At 39.5% G+C, this 15,251-nt stretch overlaps 1 protein-coding gene across 3 annotated transcripts in view; it reads left to right on the top strand.

Moving 5' to 3' along the window:
* The first annotated feature begins 1,474 nt into the window (after positions 1 to 1,474).
* TES (testin LIM domain protein) overlaps positions 1,475 to 15,251 on the top strand; it is a 46,592-nt gene continuing 32,815 nt past the window's right edge. Inside the window, exon 1 of one of the 3 annotated variants that reach the window (XM_004269862.4) lies at positions 1,475 to 1,675. In XM_004269862.4, coding sequence (XP_004269910.1) covers positions 1,649 to 1,675 — 27 coding nt within the window. In that variant the 5' untranslated portion in view covers positions 1,475 to 1,648. Of the gene's footprint in view, positions 1,676 to 2,071; positions 2,220 to 11,684; positions 11,723 to 15,251 lie in introns of those variants that run through there. The other 2 variants (XM_033428246.2, XM_033428245.2) reach the window with 2 other exon arrangements.

Below are 15,251 nucleotides of genomic sequence, written 5' to 3'. Positions count from 1 at the left end.
CTCAAGGATGGTTCAGGATATTATCTATAGCCGTTAAGGAGGAACTAAAGGTCCTTGACTTTATTTTATGGTTAAACTATTATTATTTAGCCTTGCTTGACTGTTTTCCTTTGTTTCTGCATTTTCTCAGTTCTCTGTTTAAATCTGCTCTTTGGAACTTAGGAAAGGCCTAGGTGGCTAAAGCTCTTCTACAGACAAGGAGCAGAGGACACCAGGGGTCTGTCCCTGGGAAGGTCCTGCAGGGTCTTGCTTGGTTTCATGTTGAACAACATTAATAAATAGCCAAGTAAGCAAAGGGTTAAAAGCGTTAGCTAAAATGAATTTGGGGTGTTTTCAGTTACCAAATTTCCAGAGGTAAGGGGGAGAGAAATCTGGACCTATATATCTACATGATTTGGGACTTTTTCCTTTTTAAATTTAGATGCCAGATTAAGAGGTCACCTGCTACCTGACCATTATAATTTTCTGTTATTACTGTGAACTGGGGGAAAAAAAAAAAAAAGGATTCTTTTCTTTTAATTAGTCAAAATTCTGTGTTTGCTGTCCCAAACATGCTGGAGACATTGCTTAAAGCTCATGAGCACTAGCTCTGCCCCCAGGAGACTATGAAATTGGGCAGGTTCCTATACCTCTGGGGTCCTCAGTTCCCTGCAAAATGAGAAAGCTAGACTCAATAATCCTTAGGATCCCTTTCAGATCCGCCAAGCTAATGGTATATTCATTGCAACTGCTCCTGAATGAGGCCATGATTTGTATCCAGCTCTAGTGCTTCAGTGTTGCTTGTTATGTCTATGAAACTGCTTCATCAAAACATGACGCACATGAGCACCCTCACACCATTTCACACAACAAGGACAAAGGGCAAACCTCTACTTCCAAAGGAATGACATAACCTGTCTCTGAAGTGGTTCACATCATCCTCATCTTTGAACTAACAAGTGCTCAGAAAACACATAACCATCTTCATTGACATTAAGGCTGTGAGAGGAGATTCCCAGTCAGTGCTTGGGACTTGGAGAAAAGCATTTAAGAAAAGGCCATCTCCACAACTTAATAGTGAAATTAGGGTGCAACACCCATCACAAAGATCCCTAACAACCTCCACGATTTCTTTGCTAGGAAAAGAAACCAAGAAGCTAGTAGTGGTATAATACTCCGCTGGACACATATCCAAGGTCCCAAGCAAAAACAGGTACAAGCTTACTTAATGGAAGGGCTCTTCTTCAGTTGAAGGTAGGCTGGGTTCCAATTCTTTACCAGCAGGTCGGCTGAAGGCCAGGGCAGCCTCAGACACCAGGTCAGGGATACTGAATTGCGCTCTGCAGGGCGCCGCCCCGGACGGGGCCCCGCCCCTCACCTTGCCTTCGCCGCGCTCCGGCCGCGAAGGTGCGTGCGGCGCTCGGTGATTGGCGGCTGCCCGGCGGGGCCAGGCTGCCATTGGCTGCCTGGGGCTCTTTGTTCCCGGTCCCCGCCTCAGGCCGTCTGTAGCGGACTGGGCGGCGGAAGTTTGACGGCGCCAGGCGAGTGGCTGCGGCAGCGGCGCCGGAGACCCAGCAGTTCTCCCCTAGTACCTGCAGCGGTGCCGGAGGCCAGGCGAGCCTGGGTGTTAGATCCCGGACAGCAGGAGAAACGCCTCTGACACACAGATATGGACTTGGAGGCCAAAGTAAAGAAGGTAGGGCGGCGCGGGCAGCGGGGCAGCGGCCGCTTCACCTGCGCGGGGCGCCGCCCTCTGGCTGCTAGCGGCGGGTGGGGCGCACGGGCCACCGGGCCCGAGCCAGCTCTGGGTCTCCGGAACCCGGAACCCAGGTACCCGACCCTCCCGGTAGAGGGGATCCCCGGCGGCCTCGCAAACTCCTGAAACCTGGGAGCGACGGAGAGTCGTGCGCGCGAGCGCGAGGGTGGCACGGGACATTTCTCCCCGTCTAACCACGTCCAACGGTTGGAAGTGTTAGAAACTTTCCTTAAGATGTTTCAGCTGCGCCTGTGCCTCCCTAAAAGAAAAGGATGAGGTTAGGGCGCGTTAAGGCGAGGCTGTGGCACTACTTCTTCCTGCCTCAGGAAGTTCAACTTTATTAAGCCTTTGTGGTTTGGGGTCACTGATGTGACTTTGACAGCTCAGACCTCCTCCCCGCCCAGCTCGGCTGTCCGAGGCTCTCTAGAGTGAGCGTTGATTGAATGCGCTTCCTTCGCACCCGCGGCTGGTGATAACGTGAAAGGTGATGATGTTTTTTATTTTTTTTTGGTCATTCATTACTTGACTTCCAAAGCACTGCCTCCCTCTTCCAAAGAAAATGTTCTCCCTGTTTGGCAGCCATCCCCAAAGGACGATTGTCACCAGTGGTTTAGCTCCAGGAGACGTTTCCTGCCTGGCTGCCCTCCGGGCGTCAGTACCCGCGGCCCTACCTGAGCCGCTCCCTGATTTGGGGAGCCTTACGTTTCTTGGGAGAAAGGGGTGGGGGACCACACTGTGTCTGAAAAGGAATGCTGATGTCACATTCCAGTGTAACGTTCGGTGTGAAAGGTCTCATTCCAGGGAATTGCTCATATTTACTTTGCGGTAAATTTAAGCTAAGCTGCTCCTTATCAAATAAGGAAGGAAGTTTTGCAGAGAGAAAAAGGGGAAAAAATAGAACGTAATTTTCTTCTCTTGCCCACTGTTGGTTGCCAACATTGCCATTATTTCATCTTCTAAAGACAAAGTTCCTGACCTGAGCATTAATTCTGTTTCATGCCCAGAACTGGATTTTTGAAAATGTATGCAAGTGCAAAATAGTAGGTCAGGAGGCTGTTGAAAAATGAAAACCTGCGGTGGGAAAAAAAGTTTGCCCCTTATGGTTAGAACCGGCACTCAAAACGGAATCCAAGAACGGGAAAACATAGTGTAAATTCTGACAGTCCTGATTGCATTCTGTTATCTTCCAGTTTGGTTTCTTATTTTCTTTGCTTTTAGATGACACTAAAATTTTTTGTTAATTTTGCTTGCTACTAGGAAAGCATTTTGTTTGCCGCTAATTAGTCTTCTGTTGATGAACACTTCTTATTTTGTTTTTCAAGTGGGAAAGAATGGGTAATTTAGTACTTGTCAAAAATTTGGGAGGTCTTGTCTATGCTTAAACATATATTGCTTCAAAAATTACTTTTTAAATGTTAACATCCTTTGGGAGGGGAGGAATGAATGCGTGAAGCACAGAGGATTTTTTTAGGGCAGTGAAACTACTCTGTATGCTACTATAATGGTGGTTACATGTCATTATATATATTTCAAAACCCACAGAATGAACAACACCAAGAGTGGACCCTAAAATAAACTATGGACGTTGGGGGATGATGATGTGCCAGTGTAGGGTCATCATTTGTAACAAATGTACCACTCGGATGTGGGATATTGACACTGGAGGAAGCTTCGAAAGGGAGTAGGGAGATATCTGGGAATGCTGTCCCTTCTGCTAAATTTTGCTGAGAACCTAAAACTGCTCTGAAAAATAACATCTACTTATAAGAAAAAAAAAATCAACATCCAAAAGTGATTTTGAAATTATTTGAGACAAAGAACAAGTAATTCTGAGGGAGAAAGTACAGAGTTAAGAATTACATGTGCTAGGAAGGGAAAAATCCAGACATTATTTATAAACAATTTACATAGTTTTAGAATGTGGATTATAATAAGTAATGCTCTTGATATATGGTGTAATTTTTCTCCTCCATCTCCCCTTTACTTTAAAAGGTTATCTTTTCAACCAAGAATCTTATCCTTCTCTCTAATCCTCCTTCTCCCCTTCCCCCACCCTCAAGAAAAAGGATTCCATAAGTTTAAAGCTTTTACAGACAATACCATGACTGTAACAAATCCTTGTTTCACTACTTTGTCATCACTGGTGATTCTCAGGACAGAGTCCTTAACTAGTAAATTGCAAAGTACTAAAAGATCCCAAAGGTGTCCAATTTGACTGCCAACCATACCCTCTGTGTCTGTGCAGGACCCTTGACAGACTTAATGTTCTGTGAATTCAACAAAATGTTTCCCAGCACAAAGAATTTAGAGGTCCCAGGAACACATTTCATAATCTCAAAAAGAAACTTGCATTCCCTTTAGAAATTGCTTTCTAAGACACCAGAAGAAGGAAACATTACAAGATCATCTCTGATCTATGATCAGAGCCTTCTTACCCTATTTTGGTACCTAGATAGTTTTCAGGTCTCCCTTCTTTTTGACTTGGGTATACAAGAAAACTAATAGTTTGAATGTACCTTTTAAAAAGTGTGGTTGGAAGTTGGAACGAAGACACAACCATTTAAGTAAAACTAAATTTGACTTCTGGTTTAAGATACATGGCATTTTTTCCTGCTAAAACCCTTGTACTGTTGTTTTCATAAGAAATTTTCTCCAGGCAGATGATAAATGTTACTTTCCTTTCCCATTAACATTTTGTGTAAAAAGAATTAAAAAGGGTTGTCTTTATTTCACAACCACCTAGGTGGATGAAACTATTATAAGATTCTTTGTTTATAAAATGAGAACTTGGGTGTCCATATCATTGGCATAAATTTGGATTCATTACCAGTTAAAACACACAGTCACAAAGGCAAGGAATTTTTATAATTAGATTTTACTATATTTTGTTTTGTTTGAGGTAAGTGAGCTGTTGCTAGGATGTGAGAGCTAGTTTGGTTATACAGAGTTTTTGTTTCAATAATATTTTAGAGTAGAATTTGACTTTTACGTATTGGCCCTGTCGTCTGAGTTATTTGTCTAGATCTCTTCATTATAATTGACTTCGTGTAAGTAGACCCTATGTTTGCTTGGAAAAAGCAATGGACTTTGAGAAGCAGAAAGAGAGTCTCATTTTGGTGGTGACTGGTAGATCATGGCCCACAGCCAGATGTTTTCTTCTTTCCTTTCTGTGTTACTCTTCCATGAGAATCACTTTTTTTCCCTTTAAAAACATACCAGAGAGAAAGAGAACTCTAGTAATTTCCCTTATGCTGCCTGGAATTGCTGCAGAGCTTTCAATTTTACACCTTATTCATTGTTTGTCTCCATTCTAACCTCCATCTTTTGATCCTTCCTGATGTCTTGCATTTTTTTTCTTAGGACTCTTTTCTTTGTTTCTTTAATTTAATTTTAAAAAGATGAGATGTACTTTAAAGATTACAAGTCACTAAAAACCCCCTTTCTCAGCATCCAAACATGTTTTGAAAGCTTCTGTCATTTGCCAAAAAAACAAAATGAAACCAAGTGATTGCGCTTGGAAAGAGTACTGAACCACAAAGATTGTTTCCATTAGAAATTAGAATGAGCCTTTTCTCTAAGGTGGCCCCTGATTGAATGGAAAAGGCAAGTAAATGGTGACCTGGAGGCAGAAATCTACAGTTGAATTCTCTGCTTGAAGCCATTCTTTCTGCAAGAATCATTGGCAAGGCTTGGGGTAATGGGAGGGCAGCATACTTCCAGGGCTTCACCTTAGAGGCAGTTACTCTCTCAGAACAAGTATAGAATAAAGTGGTCCTCAGCGGGGCTTTTATCTCTTCCAACCCATAGTATCAGTCATTACACTAATTGGATATGAAAAGTCACTTTCTCTAACTTGGTCTGAATATTGGTTTGAATAGAACTGTAGTAGGTTATCTATTGATTTTGTTCCTTAACTTTATCCTATGAAGTAGAATTAGTGATTTATGTCTCTGCTGGCTGTTAGCTGTGTACCATCATCTCTCTCCTTGACTTTGCTTGCTCACCTTCAATACTAACTACTACTCATCTTTAAAGACACACTCCTTACCCTACCCACACCACACATCACCCTCCAGGTGATCTTTCTTCTTGTTCCTATCTGGATGGAAAATCTTTCTTCTGTATTCCCAAAGTATGTCATCATAACTCTTAGGACATTCATCACTTTCTCCCTCTAGATTATAGTCTTCTTCTTACCTAGATTGCAAGCTTCTTGAGAGTGAAATTCATATCCTATTTATACTTGTATAGTTATTTTGTTTGCTGTTCAAAGCAATTTATGAAGTAGATCTTAGCCTCACTTTAAGGATAAAGAAACTAAGGCTTAGATACATTAATCTGAAACTGGCAGAACCTAACTGTGATCTTGAACCATAGTTTTCAGAATCCATGCAACTCCCATCATGCCACCTAGCCTGAGTCCTCTGATATCCTTTGCCTTGATCACTACATGTATGTTTGAATGAAGTACCCTAATATAAAAAGAGAAATAACCTGAGGTCTGTTTCAACATTTTTTCTTGGTTTGTTTAAAGGAATTATATTGGAAGAAATGGTTTCTATTCCAATAAAATTACCACCCTACTGGTTTTCTACATTTTATTTATACTTTATCCATGGTTATATGTATGCCCTTTAGTGTAAGTTGCCTTTGACCTTCTTTGCACGGAAACAAAGTCTAAATAAGTAAAAATATCACGAAAAGGAACTTCTGCGAGACTTTTACAGTCAAAGAAATTCCATAAGCTCCAATAATATTCTGGACCGTATCTTCTGGATTCTTCCAACTTCCCAGCTTTTGTTGGGAGCAATGATAATGCTGCCTCCTGCCTACTTAATATGGTTCTGAACAATAGCGACCCTGCTTTTGGCTCTCTGCTTTGGGATTGCAACCAGTGACATCTGGAATTGTATAGAGGCACTCATGGTTGGCCTGTTCAAGAATCTGTTCTACCTGCTGAAGCCCAGACTTGATAGAAAGCCTTACACATAGCATGGTAGGCTAAACCTCTCTTTGTCCTAGCAGCAAAGTGCTCAAAGTGCCACTGGAATGGCAGACCAGGCAGCTTAGAATAGAGCAGTTAAAAACAAAAAAATAAGTTCAATGCTAGGAAGAGAACTGTTCATTAAAGAGCTACCGAGAAGCAGTAGGAAACACCAAAATGTTGAACTATTTTGTGAGGCTCTCACTGAGCTCTAGGATGATACCAGCATTGTGAGCACAAAATTAACATCATGGACCATCAGGGTTACTCTGAGGGGCCTATTTAGTAGAAACAGAATGATAAATTGGTAAAAGAGTACTACTTCCTATGTTCTTTTTCTGAGAACCAGAAGTAGTTTGCCCCATGCTAATTTGAATATGTTTTTTACAAACCAGATCACTACAATGTGTTCAGAAATTAGAAAAGGTCAGTAAGTGCCAGTATAGGTAAAGAGCTGTAGTAGTATACAGAAAGATCTTCTGTACTATATCAGCTTTCTCACTCCTGTTTATCAGTATGATATCATTAAATTCACTCTGGGCTGAGAGTTAGTAGATCTGGGTCCACTCTAGTTTTTGTGATCTTGGCTACTTTGGATTTCAGTTTTCAGATCTATAAAAATCAATAGGGAGGCTTCCCTGGTGGCGCAGTGGTTGAGAGTCCGCCTGCCGATGCAGGGGGCACGGGTTCATGCCCTGGTCCGGGCAGATCCCACATGCCGCGAAGCGGCTGGGCCCGTGAGCCATGGCCACTGAGCCTGCGCGTCTGGAGCCTGTGCTCCGCAACGGGAGAGGCCACAACAGTGAGAGGCCCGCGTACCGCAAAAAAAAAAAAAAAAAAAATCAGTAGGGGAACCAAGTGATTTCTAAGATTTCTTAAAACGCTGTTACTCTTTTTGACTATGGAAAACATTACAGTTTACCAAGTATAATAGTGTTCCACAGTGCTTAAAAATCATACAAGCCAAGAATATATAAATATATGTGATCTTAATGAAATGGCATGTATATACTCCTGTGAAGTCCATGAGAAAAATGAAATAATTTTTTTTCATAGATCTTAGCTGTTTTTCAACTTGTTTTTACTTAATTAGTTTGCCTTTTAAATATTTGTGGGGATTTGAAGACATTAAGTTTAATTAATTTAAATCTGTAGTATAAAGCTTCAAAGGCATATAAACTGCTCTGTTAGCATGAGTCAAATAAGCCTAGGCATGATGTATCACTTTCCTTAGTACTTAATTACAGGAAAGTGAAAAATAATGGAGCTTTTATTGTCTTTAAAAGTTATCTCTCCCCAAATAAGATGAGTCATTTAAAAACTATGTGAGTAGTTTATGTGCAAAGCACTGTTCTAAACTCTGGGGGTATAGTGTGAACAAAAAGGCAAGGTACCTTGTATTATAGAACTTACACTGTTGAGAGGAATGATAGAGCAAAAAAAAGTAAATGAAAGTAAATGACAAAATAAATGATAGAAAGTAAGCGCAAATGGGATTATACCCCTTAGTGAACTCTTTACAGGTCAGGAGTACATTAGATTTCCAACACAGAATGTCCTTTTTTTTTTTTTAATAAATTTACTTTTTTATTTTTGGCTGTGTTGGGTCTTCATTGCTGCATGCGGGCTTTCTCTAGATGCAGTGAGCAGGAGCTACTCTTCGTTGTGGTGTGTGGGCTTCTCATTGTGGTGCCTTCTCTTGTTGCTGAGCAGGGGCTCTAGGTGTGCTGGCTTCAGTAGTTGTGGTGTGTGGGCTCTAGAGCACAGGCTCAGTAGTTGTGGCGCACAGGCTGTGGCATGTGGGATCTTCCTGGACCAAGGCTCGAACCCATGTCCCCTGCATTGGCAGACAGATTCTTAACCACTGCGCCACCAGGGAAGTCCCAGAATATCCTAATTTAGTGGTGATTCTTGGTATTGGTTCCCGGTTTTGCAAACTTTGTAATTAGGGGTTATTATTTATCTTAAGTAATGGCAAATGAAAAAGAGATGAGAAGGTAGCTTTTATGTATTAGAATATGAAAAAGCTCATAATTAGATAAAGCTAAAATATTTACAATCTTACACCTATAAAATACACAAACTGTCTTTTGCCTGATTACAAATGCCCTACAAGAGTCATTCCTGTATTGCGTTTACTGTTTACAGTCATTACTAATTTTTGTTTGGTAACTACTGTCATGGTACCTGAAAGAATGACTTTTAAAAATCTGTTTATTAGATCATTAATATATAGTACATTTAGGAAATTATTTTGCTTTTTACAAAGTGGTGATGTTCAGGGAGCATTATATAAATTATGAATTATGAAATCAACTTTTTTAAGGAGAGGAAAATAGAGAAAAGACTAACCAAATTCAAAATGGGTTTTAAAACCTCATAAATTTTCAAGATCTTAAGGAAAAATAGTTTGATAATTGATAAATTCACCCCTAGTCTTTGAGTAAAATCCATGTATTAAAACTTGCCTTAAGCACTGTTATTAGAGGATTAAATTTAGAGGTTATGCTTTTCAGCTGTCTAGCTCCAATCTCTGATTTTCCTATAAAAGAGCTCAAGTCATATTTGGTTTCGCTTATTTTTCTAAGTACCTGATCTACCTAACTCCCTACTTGAATAATAGGAAATTAGATAATAATATGCCTGACTGTAATTTTCTAATGAAAGTTCATGCTGTGACCCTAAAATGACTTTTTAATTACTTTTCTTTCTTTCTTCTCAACCACTTTAATCACTGTTCATTGCCAGTGACAAGAACATTAAGAAAGAACAGAAGGTGATAGAGGAAAGAACGAAAAGAAACTTACTTGGTATAATTTGGGAACAGTGCTATGAAAGTGTTCCATGTTTCTATCACAATGAGTATTTAGCTATAAAAACTGGTTGATTCTAGGTATCGTTACTTTTATTTCGGTCATATTCAACAAAGGAGAAGAGCATAGCTCAGGATTGCCAATTTCTCTTATCCTTGGCTAGTCTGCCAAGAAAGCAGGACTGCTTGGGTTTGAGCATGGCTTGAGGCGGGGAACTGTAGGAGAAGCCAGGCATTGAGCATTGCTGAGAGCTTATCTGCCAAATGACAGCCAGGCTCCCAGTATATAAATATAATTAATCTCTGAATGAGGCTGGATCATCCTCAAATCACAAATGATTCAGCCTGTGTTTATTACAGTGACATTCTGACCACCATACAGATTTTAAAAAGGGGTTTCAGGTTGTCTGTTGGTTATAAAGGTTCTTATCTGAACAGTGAGCCTAGCAAAAAGGAGGCTGAAAGCCTAGCACCAATGCCTTCGTGCTGAGTCCATTAATAAGTCTGCCGCCACCATGAACTTGCCTGTGCTTTGTTTGAAGATGAAGTGATATCATGTTTCATTGCAAAATGATTATGCAAATGTTAGGTGGATTTTTATTTCTGTAAGTGTAACATCATAGAAGTCTTGATAGAATGAGTCACAAAGTAAAGGTAAAGAATGTATTTCCTTCATGGGGTACTGGCCTACAATAAAAATAATCGGGGGTTAAACAAAACAAAGTCACCCTCTGTTTTTCATAGAGAATATTAAAAGTTTAGTTTAAATGTAAGACTACAGAATCTCAACTCCTTTTCTATCAATATTACCTGTGGAGCTTGTATCCCCCAAAATACTGTGATGTCAGCTTTGGTGGATAAAAGAAGGAAGGTAGGCAAGCTAGCTAGTGGGCAAGACATGTACGTTAACTACAGTGCTAGATAGAATGAAATAAGTGCTGTATGCTGTAATACAGTGTTGCTCAAAATATCTATGTTGAAGAACCATTTTTTCAAAACTCTGAATCTGTCATGGGCCGATACTTTTAAAACAAAAAAAAATGAATTACTAAAAGGAAAAAAAGACAAATACGAGGCCAATTTTTAAAAAAATAAGTATATCAGACATAAAACTACTGTCAAATTGCTTAACAATTCCTAATTGCTTTCTCTCAGTTTCTTTCTATGTCTGATCACAGACTGGTAACCAACAGTTTGCAGACTGCCACACTTTGTAGCAGTGCAATAATAGGAATAGACAACTACAGTATCCCCCCCCTTATCTGCGGGGAATATGTTCCAAGACCCGCAGTGGATTCCTGAAACCCCAGATAGTACCAAACCCTATATATACTGCTTTTTCCTATACATACATACCTTTGATAAAGTTTAATTTATAAATTAGGCAACATTAAGAGATGAACAACAATAATAATAAAATAGAAAAATTATAGCAATATGCTGTAGTAATAAAAGTTTTGTGGATGTGGCCTCTCTCCTTAATTAACTTCTTCAACTCTGCCACAGATTCAGCAGTGGCTTCTTTATTGGCAGACGCGGCCTCTCCAGTAATTTTTATATTTTTCTTTCCAAACCTATTCCTGAATCTTTATAACCATCCCTTACTTGCAGTAAATGCTGTTAACACATTTTAGGGGATCCCTTGCTGAAGTCTTCATGTGGGCTCTATTGCTTTCTGGTGCCACATGTTACTACCAACTGGAACATGTTTTCTGTTTGTGTGTCCCACCCACAAATTTAATGTCTTTTCCATCTTATATAAGCAATTAGCATGCACTGTGTGGCCATAGCTTCTGCAGTTTGAGGTGCGACAGCAACACTAACATGAATTTCTTTTTCCTTCTTCACAATTTCATGGATAGAAGATTCCTTCTTACCATAGATCTTAGCAGCATCAGCATACAATTTTTGTTTGTTTGTTTGTTAAGTGGAGAACTTTCACCTTTTCACCTAAAGGAAGCACTTTAAGGCTCCTGTTTGGCAGATCCGAATTGCTAGCATCGCTGCTTCTGCACTTGGCCAGCGATTTTTATTTTGGCTGGCCAAAAATTAATTCTGTTATTTCACTAACACTTTGCAGGTTATTACAGTCTATAGTTACACGTGACACAGCTGTAAATTCTTCCAGTTTTCATGAAGTGCTGTCTTCAATCCACTCTTCTGTAGAAGCAAAGGAGCATTCTCTAGCACTGTGAGTTTCATTTTCACTTTCCATATCAGAATAGATCACTAAGGTTTTTTTGTCTTTTTGTTGGTCTAATATTCACATCATCTGAATCAGAACTATATTCTGAAGAACTATCATTTTCTGAGACACTAGTATATATGTCGCTCAGACAGTCAGAGAAAGTATCTGCATAAAATTCACCGAAAAATTCTTCTTCACTCAACATTTCGCAATGCATCATTTTTGAAAGTTTTACGTTTATAATATACACAAGATTGGAACAAAAACCTAACGGAGCAAAATGTGAATGATAATGACAATCATAAGTTGTATAATGAACCCTTGATCAATTTTAAGCTCTAACAACTTCTCATGTTATGTTAATTGTACCACTGTCTAAAAACGTATTGATACGTCTTCGGTCAATAACGTTCTGGTAACAAAAGACGAATTAATACGTCTCCAGTCAATAATGTGTTTAAGTAAAAATAAGGGTTACTTGAACACAAGCACTGCAATGTACTGCAACAGTCAGTCTGATAACCAAGTTGGCTACTAAGTGACTACCTAGCTGGATAAGCTGGACAAAGGGATGATTCGTATCCAAGGCAGGACTGAGCAAAGGCTGGAGATTTCATCACGCTACTCAGAATGCAATTTAAAACTTAGGAATTGTTTATTTCTGAAATTTTCCATTTTATATACATATACATATATATATATATATATATATATATTTTTTTTTTTTTTTTTTTTTTTTTTTGCGGTACGCGGGCCTCTTACCGCCGGTGTCTCCCCCCCGCCCCATGGAGCACAGGCTCCGGACACGCAGGCCCAGCGGCCACGGCCCACGGGCCCAGCCGCTCCACGGCACGCGGGATCCTCCTGGACCGGGGCACGAACCCGCGCCCCCCACACCGGCAGGCGGACCCCCCAACCACTGTGCCACCAGGGAAGCCCTCCATTTAATATTTTTGTATCATGGTTGACCGTGTATAACTGAAACCATAGAAAGCAAAAATGTGGATATGGGGTGGCTACTGTATTATGAAGTTTCAGAAGCAGAAGTAATTTAATTGGGTAGATTGGGGAAACATTATGGAGGAAACAACATTCAAACTAACTTATGTAGGATAAATAAGGTTTCAGTAGGCAAAGAAGGAATTCCAGGAAGAATAAATAAATGAACCAAAGAAACAAGGCTGCAAAAAGTCGGTAAACCCTTGGTATTCACACCATAACATTTTCAGTGTTGACGCTTCTAAAACAAAGCCAAGGTACATGATCTGTAGTGATTTGTGACTTTCCTAGATTTCAGGTTTGAATTTAGGAAGTGTGCCACTGAGCTTGTACAGGAACCTAACCTACTGCTGAGGATCTATATCTTTATCCTAATCTTGATTTTTATTTAATACACTTTGTCATCTCTTGAGGTAGAGGAGGAAATTTCACTGGCGTCTAGCTGATATAGTCTGGGCTTGGTTCCAAGCTGTGGGTTGGGACTACGTTGGCTCCCCGTATCTTTCATCTTCCTTAGATCATTGGATATCTTAAGCAAAAGTTTGGAGCAATAGCGGGCATGTCCAACTGCAGGAGCACATTTTAAGCCTCTGCTTGTGTCACAGCAGTCACATGTCCAAGTTCAAACTCAAGGGGAGGAAAAGTCCAGTTTAATGACTATGAGGCAAGGGTGTGGATGTTTAATAACTACTTGGGAATGAAGAATTGGGATCATTACTTCAGCCTATCACATATTCTACAGTGGGATTTTTTTTTTTTTAATTTGGGGGTATAAGTATACTTTTCTGAAGTTCTCTCATGTATCAGGAGTCCATTCTGAGAAGATATTCTGCACAGTTTCATAGACAGCTGGTATTTCAAAGCAGGGTAGTTTTTGACCCTTCTGAAAAATTATAAAGGAAAATTGACCTTGGGGTATCCTTTACTTGATTTTTAGAGGGTTCTTTTTTTCATTTAGTCACTCTTCTGTTAGTTTTGAGACTAACAGACTTCTCCAAATTCATCCCAGCTAGGTCATATGATCTCCATGTGAAGAAATGTAGAACTCATTTCTTTGGAAAATGTCAAGTTGCCAAAGGTTTTTAAGAGGAGTTAAAAAATCTGACCTTTGAAATACTACAACAAATTGGAAATAGATTCTACAGATATTCAAATGATGCCATGTGTTAGACTCTGCCAGTGGTAGCAGAATAGAAAATTATCCCAAGAGAAATAGGCAGAAATTAATGGTAGAGGGAGGCAAGACAGATTTGAGTGGCTTAATATCCATATTTCTTTTAAGATGTCACAGGTAAAAACAATTGAGATGTTATTTGTTGGCACTTTTCTCATGGACCAGATGAAATCAAGCCAGAGGATGGAATCATCCAGTGGACCACTGTTGCCCACTCCTCTGGAACACAGGGAGTTTAGAGGGAGAAGAACAGAACTTTCATAGGTTTGAATCCCAGTTTGACACTCCTCTAGAAATTTGGACAAGTTTCTTAGCCTCCTTGGCTTTAGGGGACTTATCGGTAAAACATAGATAATACCTCCTTATTGGGTTATTGTGAGATTAAATAAAGTAATGCTTGTAAACACTTAGAACAGTGCTTGACATATAGACAGTACTTGATCAGTGTTATTATTAATGTTCTCTGATCGGTTTTGTTTAGTTATCTAGACCTTAGTATCAATAAGTAAATGTTGGGAGAACCAGAATTGCAGGAAGGTTATCAGCTTTAGAATTCTGGGTTCAGTCTTAGCCTTGGCACTTACTGGCTATGTGAATTTGGCAAAATTATTTAACCCTCTAATCCTCAGGATCTTTATCTGAAAATGTATTGCAGCCATCTATCTCACAGGAGTATAAGAATAATTGACACGAACATTTTAAAGCACAAAGTATGGTGCCTGCACATACAATAAATAGATGTATCATAATCATTATCAAGAAATCCAATTTAGAGGGAAGAAAATCCTGCATAGATCTTCAAACCATTTAACAAGCACCTGAATCTATCATCAAGAATTTTATGACAACACGCTTTCAGAAAATTATTGATACTTGATGCTTTGTTGGACACAAAGAAATATTTAAAATTCAATAACTGGAATTTATTAAATTACTAGATTTCATTTTTTCCTTTTTATAATTTGCAAATTATTTTGATTTTAATTTTTTATGATAAAAATTTATAAGTTTCTAGTACTTGTTTGAGTACATGCCATGTGCTAGTCATTATGGGAAAGATTTCAAAGCTATATTAATTAGGTTCCCTAGCAGGGGCACTTGATTTAACATTACCGGGTACTTTGGTCCAGTATAGGAAATAGGTATGTTTTCCTGAATAGAATCTTCCTCAGAGTTTTTGGGGTAAATTGCAAAAATGGCTACAATTCTTTGCAGCACCTCCCATTAAGAAATGGAGTCTATTTTCCTACCCTTTGAATCTGGGCTGCTGGTAGACAGTGGTAGAACTGATGTTGTGTGTGCTGCAGGCTTGGCCCTCACGAGGGCTTGTTTGCTTCTAACTACTTTATTGGAACCCTG

The sequence above is a fragment of the Orcinus orca genome, chromosome 9 (assembly GCF_937001465.1).
Source record: "Orcinus orca chromosome 9, mOrcOrc1.1, whole genome shotgun sequence".
Lineage (NCBI taxonomy): Eukaryota > Metazoa > Chordata > Mammalia > Artiodactyla > Delphinidae > Orcinus > Orcinus orca.
Note: the sequence above shows the minus strand (reverse complement) of the source record. Positions and strands in the feature narration are given on the sequence as shown.